Here is a 12675-nt window from a genome sequence, read left to right on the forward strand (position 1 = left end):
TATACCATATTCTTGAGCATATCCTTTAGCTACTAACTGTGCTTTATAACGTTCTAATGAACCATCACTCTTAGTTTTAATTTTGAAGACCCATCTACATCCAATTGATTTCTTTCCAGTGGGTAACGAAGTTATTTCCCAAGTTTTTGCCTTTTCAAGGGCACTAAGCTCTAAGTTCATGGCTTCAACCCATTGGGGAATGTTTTTGGCCTCATTATAGTGTGAAGGTTCATGAAATGAGTGCAATGCAAATAGACACGCTCTATATCTTGGAGTTAGGGACTCATAGGAAACAAACCTATTAGGAGGATTGGAGATCCGACCGGATCTCCTTAAAGAGGTTTCTTCTATGTTGGATCCTTGAGTATTTTTCTAAGGCGCTCATTTGAGTTTGTTGACCACGCCTAACATAGGTTTGGATTGGTCTATCACTTTCATTTATAACATTGTCAAGAGGAATATCCTCTAGATCATTCAAAGACTCATTAGAGATTTCCTCTTCTTGAGGAGTCTCATCTTCTTGAGATAGAAGATCAAATAAAAAAACATATTCACTTTCGTCAATATCTTCAGTTTTCACAAAACCATTTTCATTTTCCAAAAAGGTTACATCTTTGGATACATAGAGTTTGTTATTTTTCAAGTCAAAACATCTAAAACCCTTTTGATTTTCTCCATATCCCAAGAAAACACATTTAATAGCTTTAGGAGATAATTTGTCCCGTTTATGTGTAAGGACAAAACATTTACATCCAAAAATTCTTAATTTATTGAAATCGGGTATTCTTTTAAATAGTTTTTTATATGGAGATGTATTTTGTAAGGATGAAGATATCATACTATTTATTAAGTAAGTTGAGGTTAAGGCCACTTCGGCCCAAAAACTCTTTGGAATTTCTTTGGAAATAAGGAGTGTCCTAGTGGTTTCCATGATGTGTCTATGCTTTCTTTCGACCAAGCCGTTTTGTTGGGGAGTCCTAAGACACGATCTTTGATGACAAATTTCATTTACTTCTAAATAATTTTGAAATTCATTTGATAAATATTCTCCACCCGAATCGGATCTAAGAGTAGAGATATTACTTGAAAATTGATTTTTAACTATCATATGAAATTTTTTGAAGAAGTCAAAGACTTCGGATTTTAAATTGAGAAAGTAGATCTATACATACCTAGTCTATACATACCTAGTGTAGTCATCAATGAAAGTAACGTAATAGGAGTACCCTCCTTTAGACATGACCGGGGAAGGACCCCAAACATCTGAATGGACTAACTCAAAAGGTCTTTTGGACACAAAAGTTCGGTTTGGAAAAGGAGTAGATTTCATTTTGCCAAAAATACAATTCTTGCAAACAAAATGTTTCTCATTACAAAATTTCTTTCTAAATGGAAAGGAGTACATTTTTTAGAAACTTGGATGTCCAAATCTTTGATGTCAAATTTCAATATTTTTATCTAGGACATGGTTACAAAAAGAGTTAGTGGGGAGTTTCAAGTTGCTCATGTAATAGAGATCTCCCCTCCTATGGCCTTGCCCAATCTGCTTCCCAGACCGGAGATCTTGTATAGAGCAATCCTTAGTTGAGAAGGAGATTTCACATCCATGATCACATATTTGAACAACAAAGAGGAGATTTAAATTAAGTTGGGGTACAACTCTCACGTTTGGCACAAAGAAATCTTTTGAAAAGTTTAAGGTTCCAAAACTTTTTACTTGTAAAGATGTATCATCGGCAGTTGAAACATAGGAGTTTTTATAATTATTACACAAATCGAAAAGCTCATTTTCAAGTGGGGTCATATGAAAGGAAGCTCCAGAGTCAAGGATCCAAGAAGACATACCTGGAGGAGAGGAAGAAGCTATGGCGGCACCCGAGGTTGATGGTATCTTGAGTAGAGTTTGTAGTGCTTCTGATAGTTGAGCAAGAGAAAAAGATTCCTTCCCTTTGATGGTTTCCTCTTTCTTTTGAGTAGCTTCTTCAACGAAAGCAACCTTATTTTTAGGTGCTTCATTCAACTTAGGGCAATTAGGTCTTATATGACCCGGCTCTTGACAATGATGGCAAATGGCTTTTATATAGTTGCCATTATAATTATTTTGCCTTCCAAAATGTGGAGGTTTGTAAGCTTTCATATGGTTGTCGGGTTTTGATACGGCCAAGACATCATCTCCTCCTTTAATCATGCCAAGACGAGTTTCTTCTTGGCATATTTCGGCTATGGCATCTTCAAGGGAAGAGGCTTAGATCTATGTAGGACGGAAGATCTAACTTGTTCATATTCGGGCCTAAGCCAATGTAAAAATTGGAAAAAGTGCTTTTTTTCCATTTGTTCTCTCCTTAATTTCACATCCACACTAGAAACACATTTTGGTTCTAGTAAAGATAGTTTATCCCATAGAGGACCAAGAGTGCTAAAGTAATCTCTTTCACTCATTTCTCCTTGCTTGATAGTCCGGATTTTTTCTTGAAGAAAGAATTGGCGAGCAAGGTCTTTTTGAGTAAACATACCTTTCATAAAGAACCATGCTTCATTAGCCATCCGAAACTTGGCAATGTTGACGCAAATCTTGAGCTCCACATTGTTCATGAACCAAGCAAGAATCTTGGCATGCTTACTTTCTCAATCTTCCACTTTAGATTGGTGATCTTCAATGGCCTTCATGTGGGCATTTCCTTTAAGAGCTTTTTCTTGATCACCATCCATCTTAGTTAGTTGGAGTTGTGGTTCCGGAATGGTGCCCATAACGTATCCCCAAAGTTTTTTACCTTTGAGGTTGTTCTCCATGGCGGCGGCCCACATCATGTAGTTGGAGCCATTGAGTTTGAAGGAGAGATCAATCTTTTGTTCTCCTTCCATTTTAATCACTCACAAGAGGATAAATGAAGAGAGATACAACAAGAAAAAAATATAGCTACACAACTAGCTATATTAAAAAGAAGAGCATACACAAGGCTCTCATACCATGTAATGAAATATGCAGAAAAGCAAAGAGTGCATTAAGCACTTACAACATCCACTAATGAACAAACAAAAGGGCTAACACCCAAACCCACAAGAGACAACACAACATAAAAATATAAATGTCTCTTATTGAAAAGAGAGAGAGCTCTCAAGAGTGAAAAATACAAGAGGGGTTCACCCCCTATTTATCCACAAAAAGGAGAGGAGGAGTGGCCTTATGGCCTTCAAAGAAGAGCCACCTAGGGGCTCCCATGGAGTCGTTGGGAGCCCCCAACGGTCACAAATGTGACTGTTGGGGGCCCCATCGACTCCATGGTGGGGCCCCTTCTAGGTGGGCAAAACAATAAAAAATGAAAAGTAAAAAAAGAAAAAAAGAATTTACAAAAAATAAAGAAAAGAAACAAGTACCCTTATCGGGTACTTGTGAAATGACTAAAAAAACCCTATCGGGTATTTTAGATAATACATATATATATATATATGTATATAAACATATACATATATATGAATTACATATATTTTAACAGATATAACTCACATGCATGATTATGAGATATGCGTGTTGTGACGTGAATTGATTGCTTGCTTGTTAGCTCGGTAGTTCGGTACGCTACTCGTTGAGCTATGTACGCCTGTCGAAGCGTTACTCTAGTTGGTTAAACTGGTTACACAGTTTCTTGCTTAGTAATAACTAGCTTCTTATGCTAGTTAAATGCTTATCTGTTGGCTTGCGTCTCTTATGATTGATGTGATTACAACTAGGACTGATGTAGCTACTTGCCGATGCACTTAGTCATCCAATGGTACTTGTATATGTATTACGAGCGTTGTTATGAATGTTTGTCTTATGCAATTGTTTTGCTTGACTGTTGGATAGAGTTAGTTACTCTTCACCTATAGAGTTAGTTGGATTCTTTAGCACTATGATCCTTACTGATTCTATATTTAGTTGTTTTGCTTTACTAGAGTTTTGCTTACTCCACAGTACTTTTGTTAGATCTGTTAGTCTTGCTTTTTCTGCTTGATCTAGCGATTATCTTGCTTATTGTAGTCTTTGTTCATTCTTGTCTTTTGCACCCCTACTAGTCTGTTGTGGGACTGGCCCATTTCATGGGCAGGTGGTGAACAGGTTAAACAGCTTGCGATGGCACGATGACGTGACGTGTTCAAGGCGAGACCCCTTTCCTGACGTTGCGCTCCTGGGAACACTTTTGGTAAATGTGATATAAAGTTTCTTTGAAAGTATTTATTCTGATTAGAACTCTGGATTACTAAAATTGTATTACCAAAACGTGGTTCTTCTTTTCATTTCAATAAAATATATATTCGAGTTGCAAATCGGTTTATAAGGGGAAGATTGCATTTGTGTTATAATGCGCTCAAAGTCTAGGGCCTTGCTATTTTAAACATGATTTTTCGTTAAACTCTAGTTTCGAACTCTGATAAATAATCGATTTCAAAGCTTTCAACCTTTTTCATAAAAGGTTTCAAGTCCACGATTTTGGGGCGTTACAATCAGCTTCAAAGAAGCTATGCTACTCATTGTCAACACCTTAGTTGTCAAAAGCACTAGTCAGGGCCTAGGCGGAAGACCCCTAAAAGGACTAGTCGGAGCCTAGGGAGGACTAGTCAGCCTATGCAGAACCAAAAAGATAAAACTTCAAGAAAGCAAAAAGATTATAATAAATAGTTAAATATAGTAACCAACATATAATTGTAACTATTAATGAAGTGTGTAAAGTAGTGTAAAATATCACAAAATTCATAAAAAATGGCATAAAATTAAACATATATATAATATCAAATATATATATATATATAGATTGTATAATGTATCTACAAAAACAGATATAAAAACTACATATAAATATATATATATATAAAAGATACTCAGCATATATATACATATATCTTTGTGTGTGTGTGAAACACAAGCATACATGTAAAGAATAGAAATAAAAAAGAAGGAAAAAAGGAAGACAAAGAAGGAAAAAAGAAAAGAGAAAAAAGAAAGAAAAACAAGAAGAGGAGGAAGAAAAACAAGAAGACAGTGGAGGGGCAAGAGGAGGAAGAAGAAGAAAAGGACGAGAAAATAGAAAAAAATAAGGAAAAAAAAGAAAAGGGGAAAAAGGAAGAAAAAGAAGGTGGAGGGGCAAATGCACAAGAAAAAAATAAAAAGGGAAAGAAAAAGAAAAAAATAAGGAAAGAAGAAAATGAGAGAAGAAAAAAGGGTTTGCAGCGAGAGGAAGAAGAAGGAGAAAAAGAAGAAAGGAAGAAAGAGAAAAAAAAGAAAAAGATTAAAAAAGACAAACATGTCCCTGCGGCCTAGGAAGGGACAACCTAGGCAGCCTTGGCGGTGGCCCAGCACATAGCCTGCCTAGGCATCGCTTTTTACAACAATGGTCAACACCAGTCTGAAGATACTGCATATGCATATTGCACTATCAAACAGAAAAACATTAGCAACGTGTGATGATCGAGGAGGTTAGCACGGAATTTTGCCTAACCCTCTTTTCATCTTGACAAATCAGCTTAAATAAACAGTCAGTAAATCGTTTAAGTTAATTATTGAAGTATATGATAAAACTATGCAATAAAATACCTACCTTTCTTCTCTGGTTATCCATCGGAACTATTTCAATGGCAAGTCGTGACTCAACGTCATCAGCAGTCACCAAATATGTAGGTTGGTTTGCTCCTATTATGGCAATGATTGCATTCAATAACTGAATTATAATGATAGCAAAAAAAGAGTGATAAGGATTATAAATATTTACCCATGATGTATGTAATAGAACCATCTTCAGCTTCCCGTACCCACTGGAAAGTGATAAGAAAATAAGTACAAACCATACAAACTATTATGGAAAATGGACAGCAATACTGTCATAAAGACGAACAAGCAATCATGACCATCATATGCATCTTCAAAACTTTAACTACTATTGAACATAAGAGAATTAACTATTACCGCAAAATTACAGGTAGCAGTGCCATTAACAGAAAACCCGCATGCCGTAATTTCATGCCCTGGGAAAGCCTCACCTAAGAATTGGAGACCCTCTATAGCTGGCAAAGGATCATCATCTGCTGCTGTAAATTACAAATTTATAATAAGAATTTTAGAGGAATAATCAATACAGCTAACATGAAGTTAAGAAACACGGTAAATTAGGTTACTGCCAGAAAAAAAATAACCTTCCGAACAAGAGGAACCAGGTTCCTCCGATACAGTTGGCAAATAAGGAGAATATGAAGAGCTTGGATCCTCCTGTGCAGGCGCAATGCCTGTAGCATTGACAGATGACCTATGCATAGAAGTTTCTTTGTCATTCTGTTGGACAAGTAAATTAGCACCATCCCTTGAAGCACCACCAACAGAGCTATTAAAAGAATCCCTGTTGGTGTAGCCTTCATTTTGCTGAAGTACATGAGTACCACCCTGAGTAATAAAAGGACCGGATTGTATTCTGTTTCCCACAGCATTTTTCAAACTGAACAGGAAAGAAAAGAAGAAACGAGTTCTTAGAAAATAATCTGAATGCTGAGAAACTTTTCTGGATAAAGCAAACATGAAATACTGAAGAAATTGGCCATAAACCCAGATCACAAACAACACAAAGCAATAGACAAATGCACATAGATCATGATAATCAGGTTGAGTTACTTTAGGATTGAAATGCCACATCTTTTAGGTAACTTGCTTCCATCCCCTATAAGAACTCTCGTCTGCTTCTTAATATAACCATAATTTTTATCAATACATCTGGGCAACATTTTATTCTTTCCATTAATTCCTTTTCTTTCTAATCCAACTGTAGCCATAACTATAAGCCTAAGCCACAGCGGACTTGATAAACAAACAATGACAAAAGCATACTCATCATTGTGTAAATAAAGTCCAGATTGGTTCCGAACAACTTCTCGATTTTAAAGACATTGTGGTCACCAACTAAATTTATAAATGGAAGAGGTACCCTGGCACATCCATTACCATGCAGATCCTTCCCTCTGCCCTTTGAAGAAGACAAACAGTTCAATTTCAAGTGCAATCACTGGAGTCTTTTAGTTGGGTCATGTTCCATTTTCAAATTCATGATCAAGAGAATTGTAGATGCACAATTCATGTTCCTAATGAAATAGAAGCTCACTCCCAAAAATGTAACATGCTTCCATTAATTACATGCTTACAACTAACAAAGATAACAATATCAACCAATTCAAGTTTTTCCTAAGGATCATGTGTAAAAGTTTCTATAAATATGAGCACATTTATACAAGTGTGCATCCTATAAATGCATGCAATTTTCAAGCTAACATAAGTATTACGTACATATATACATGCATAACGCATATGCACATTTCTAGACACCTACATATATGCATATACATGTATGTATCTTGTTCATCTCCGACAAGATATTTTCTTTCTGCATTGGTAAAAAAAGGTTCCTGTTTTTTCTTTTTGAGAGAGTATTTCACCAATTGAGTCACAATTATCCAACATATTCATAACTAACAATTTTTCACAAGGTAGTGATGAAATGTTTAATTTGTACAAATGTCAGCCTCTTTGGGATATGAAAATAGATAGTAATGCATCAACTTATCGACCCCATTTTATTTAAATCATATAGAATCTATGCAATCACACCCACAAACCCCTAGTTCATGCAAGTCACATCATAAAATAAATAAACAATTATTTTATGAAAGCAATGATAGTTAGAAGCAAGGTTTTAAAACCCGTGACTCGAAACTCGACTCGTTCTTTATTGACTCGTGACTCGGCGGGTCAACTCGGTGACTTGGACCAGGTTTTGTTAACTTTTGATTTTAAAAGAAAAACAATATATAATTTGTCTGAAACCATGTTTTTGAGTAAACATAGTCTCCAAATGTCTGTAAGAATATAAAAACAACTGCAAAGAGCTATAGAGGTTTGCTTGAATAATTGAATTTGATATCTATACAAGCACTTTGAGTAATTCATGACTTGAATTAGAGGATTTGGTCACCATGAGTTCAGTCTGCTACTACCTAAGGTTCCTAAAATGGTCAATCATATATGCTAGCTTGTTTTAAAAGTTTTAATTCCCTCTCTAACAAATCCATAAATGTAAAACAGGGATATATGTGCATATTGAAAGTTTACAGAATGCCCAATATCAACATAAATAAGCAATTTTCTCATGTATAAAACTATGCAGGAAATATATTAATGGCACAACTATAAAAAGAATACTAATATTTGAATATGTACAATGCTTGTTCACATAACAAATGGATGATGAAACCTAAATGTGACTTCTCATAGGCACAGTTGACCCGCCATATATAGTGACAATCATTTCTTTAAAATATTTTGCTAAAATAAGTTGATAACACAGGGTGAACAGTAGTTCGAACAACATGGCGATTTTATTCTATGGATTTAAATGTTTTTTAATCTTTAAATGATTTTCATTTTCTTTTTTATACAAAATCTGGGGGTAACCCTTGTTAAAATATATGTACTTATATATTTCGAAACTGTAATTTGAAACTCAAAAAACAAATTTCAAACATCCCAAAACTTGCCCGAGTCAGGCCGAGTCAAGCCCGAGTTTTGGCAAACCGAGTTTGCCTTGCCGGGTTGACTCGCTGGAGGGGCGAGCCGAGACGAGCCGAGTCAACGAGTTGACTCGGCGAGTTTTAAAACGCTGGTTAGAAGGATTTGGTGCGTAAACTCACATTTTACACTTTAAAGGGCAAGTATGCAATTTCCATAACTGTTGTCCGCGCTCAGGCCAAAAGTTTTGGTTGTGCAGAAAAATGCACATTGACTTTTCTATTTTTGTAATTTTGCATAACACAATTTTGTACTCACGGTTTGGCTGATATATGAAACATACAGCTCAAACTTGGTGCATTCAAACCCCAGAAATGAGCTCAAGCTTAAATATGTAGCTAATTTGCTAAAGACCCAAGGTTGAACAACAGCAGGCACCAATATCGTCAAGTTAAAGGATAGCAGTAGGCAGAAATTGAACCCAAACCTAATTTTTGATTGTGCAACTTTTTCATCCAATCATCACCTTAGTTGTCAAAAGCGCTAGCCGGAGCCTAGGCGAAAGACCCTTAAAAGGATTAGTCGAGGCCTAGGCGGGATCAAAAAACTAAAACATCAAGAAAAGCAAAAATTTTACAATAAATAGCTAATTTTAGTAACAAAAATATGATTGTAACTCCGGATGAAGTGTGTAATTCAGTGTAACATGTCACAAAATTCATGAAATTGCATAATATTGAACATACACCAAAACTTGGGGCACATCATCTGATTACTATATATATATATATATATAGAGAGAGAGAGAGAGAGAAAGAATCATAGTTTTTAGACGTTTTATACTTGATCTTAACCGTTAGATGTGTTTATGATTGTTGTTGAATGAAGAACATGTAATTGATTAAGCCACAGATGTGTATTTTAAAGAGGTTAAAAAAATCATCGGTTGATATCTATGTCACATAGGGGCGGGTGCAGATGCGGGTGCGGGTGCCGGTGCAGATAGGGCGCTTTAAAAAAACTTGGGTGCGGGGGTGCAGGGAGGGTATATATATATATATATATATATATATATAATTTTTAACAATTTTAAGTTAACACTATGTATATGTGTGTGTATTTATGGTTTTATATATATAATATAGATAAAAATGGACATCATTAGGGTTAACTGAATCTACTTTTGGATAGAAATGGACCTCAATGTGGTGGACTTCACCTAACACAAAGGAAGTTGTATCCAAGTGTTGCACCCGCCTGGGTGAGGGTGCGGTGCCCTATTAGAAGAGTTTGTGTGACAGGTTGATATCGTACTAAAATTTTATGAGCAAATGTTCACATTTTTTGCATCAAATCAATTTGAAACAAATCGTCTTTCTCAATAAATAAGTATTGATAAACACATCTAATGGTTCAAATAGAGTATAAAACACCCAAAACGTTGATATTTCGAGGGTCTTAACGGTGACGTAAAGAAAATTGGGATAGGATGAACCTTATTCTCATATATATATATATATATATATATATATATATATATATATATATATATATATATATATATATATATATATATATATATATATATATAACATTAAACTAGTTGTGTTTAACATTAGATGGATTTAACCTTATTAAAATAACTAAAAAACCATTAAAAGAATGGTATTTTTTAAAATGTATGCTTACTTTTATGGGCATTATAGGTCTTTTGAACTTTGAGAGAATCGAAAAGTTAACCACCTTTTCCGAAAAAAGTAACTTTATAAATCTATCAAAGTTACCTTTGTTATCTCAAAAAATAATTATGTACTTTTAAAAATACCTTCTTTAAAGGGTATTTTAATCATTTTAATAAGGTTAAATCCATGTTAAACACAAGTATTTTAATGTTAGATTAACCCTATAGATAGATAGATAACTTAAAAACAGATTCTACATGTGTGTGTGTGTGTGTTTGTGTGTGTCAAAAACACATGCATACATGTAAACAACAAAAATTAAAAAGGAAAAAAAAAAGATAAAACGAGAGGAAAAGGAAGAAAAAATAAGAAAAAAAAGGAAAAGAAAAAAAAAAAGAAAAAGGCAAAAAGGAAGAAAAAGAAGAGGAGGAAGAAGAAAAAGTGAAGCTGGAGGGGTAAAAGGAGGAAGAAGAAAAAAGAAAGAAAAAAATAAGAAGGTAAAAAAGAAAAGCAAAGCAAGAACAAAAGGAGAGAACAAAAAAATAAAGCTTTTAGGGTGGGAGGAAGAAGAAAAAAAAAAGGAAAGAGACAATTTTTTTTTATGTCCTTGTGGCTTATGCAGGGACAACCTAGGCAGCCTAGGTCAAAAAACAGAGATCTACCGCCTAGACCCATAAGCCTAGGCGGTGGCCCTGCGTCTGACGGAGCCTAGGTGCAGTTTTTGACAACTAAGATCATCACACATGGTGTATTTCAGGTAGGATACAAATTGCTGGCAAAAGGGAGTCAATAACCAGGATTTCTATCCAAAATATGAAAATTGTAATGTGTTGTTGACTTTGCAATTTCCAAGAAATTTGTTTACCAGCTATATACTCAGTAACTCTGGACATCATTAAAAATGTCATTTTTGTCTAGTGTTTGAGAAATTAAAGGAAATCTAGACACCAGTTCTATAATTCTCAAAAAAATGAGAATTTTCTCCTAGGGCATCTGAAGACGCCCATAATGTAATTTTAAAATGATAGGCATCACTTTGCATTCCATCTTATTTTCATAAGTGGAATTAAGAGAGAAGAATGGGTGATACCATCCTTCTCTCGCATCCATAAAGCACCACCTTCCGTTCCCCACAACCATAAACATCCTGCACCCCTCACTCCTTCAGGATGCAATGGAAATCTTGGCCAAGGCTTCACTTCTTTGACCCTTCTTGCCACTGTGGATTAATCCCTACAAATATAGAAAAGGAAGAGGTCTTTGTTAAAATGTATATTATTATATAAATATATAGAATATTTTTTCTTTTTCTGTTTTTTGTATTTTGTCATCTAGTTCAATTTGAACTAGAATGACAATAACTAGTCAAGTCTTAGTTAAGACTTGACTAGCAATAGAGTCGTTGGACTCTAATCTAACGGCTCTATTTAGAGCCCCTCATTCTCTCCCTCTCTCATATTGTGTATATATAGGGGTACAGCCCCTTTTGTAATGTATGTAAAATGCTTCTTAAGCATTGCTTTCTCCTTGTTCAATAAAAGAATATTTTTATTCTTTTTTTGTTTCCTTTTATACCCTTCTTAAGGGTTATGCTTAAATGTCTTTTTAAGACATCATTTCGAATCTCAGTTCGTGTTTGGAAGATCATCATCTCATTTCATGGTATCAGAGCCACGGAAGTATTAGACCTTGAAGAAAAGCTGCATCGATTTCCGTGCTCATTTGCAAAAGTGTTCGCCAGTTGAAGAGAAGTGTTTTATCACTTCGTTGGGAAAGATTTCACATCTTGTTGTATTGTATCTCTTTTTTTTTCACTTCTCTTCTTGTTTCTCTTCTATCCCTATTCTTTCTCTCTCCTTATAATTGATGGATGACAATGATAAAGTCACCATCATGCCTATGAAATTGAGCGATACAAACTATGTAACATGGGATTCAATCATGAAGCACCATATATGGGGAAAAGGCCTATGGGGGATTGTGGATGGTTCCGATTAAGAACCTAAGATAAAGAGGTTCCTCTATCAGAAGAAGAGAAAATCAAGGCTCTAGCCTCTTACGAGAAAAAATGGAAAGAGTGGAGAATATCTCATGCGAAGATAATGTCATGGCTTATCAATAGCGTTGACATTTAAAAATGCTCAAGTCTTGCCAAGTTTGATCATGCCGATAAGGCATGGGAATACCTTAAAAATATGTATTCCCTAAAAGATATTGCACACGTGTGCAATCTCCAAGAAAAAGTTGGAATGATAACCCAAGGAGACAAAACAATTCGTGAATATTACAATGGTTTGTTCGAACTTTGGGAAGAACTTTCCCTTTTAGAACCAAAGTGACATGTGCCAAAGACATCGAGCTTCGCCAAAAACAACTCGATGCTGAACATTTTTACCAATTTATAACTGGATTGAGGCCGGAATTTGAAACCACTAAATCGGCCCTCCTTCACCGGGGAAAAATTTCTTCTATTGT

The 12675-nt window shown here is 35.1% G+C and overlaps 1 protein-coding gene across 5 annotated transcripts in view; it reads right to left on the bottom strand.

The window, feature by feature from the left end:
- LOC149839546 (uncharacterized) overlaps nucleotides 1-12675 on the bottom strand; it is a 148957-nt gene that overhangs the window by 86126 nt on the left and 50156 nt on the right. For all 5 annotated transcript variants that reach the window (XR_016431330.1, XM_090002613.1, XM_090002614.1 and 2 more), the window contains exons 13-16: nucleotides 6166-6461; nucleotides 5939-6060; nucleotides 5745-5787; nucleotides 5574-5665 (exon numbers count right to left, since the gene is read on the bottom strand). Coding sequence is in view for 4 of the 5 variants with exons in the window: in XM_090002613.1 (XP_089858739.1) it covers nucleotides 5574-5665; nucleotides 5745-5787; nucleotides 5939-6060; nucleotides 6166-6461 (553 nt within the window). In the remaining variant the exon portion in view is untranslated. The remainder of the gene's footprint in view (nucleotides 1-5573; nucleotides 5666-5744; nucleotides 5788-5938; nucleotides 6061-6165; nucleotides 6462-12675) is intronic.

This window comes from Nuphar pumila, chromosome 4, assembly GCF_984573655.1.
Source record: "Nuphar pumila chromosome 4, dmNupPumi1.hap1.1, whole genome shotgun sequence".
Classification (NCBI taxonomy): Eukaryota; Viridiplantae; Streptophyta; class Magnoliopsida; order Nymphaeales; family Nymphaeaceae; genus Nuphar; species Nuphar pumila.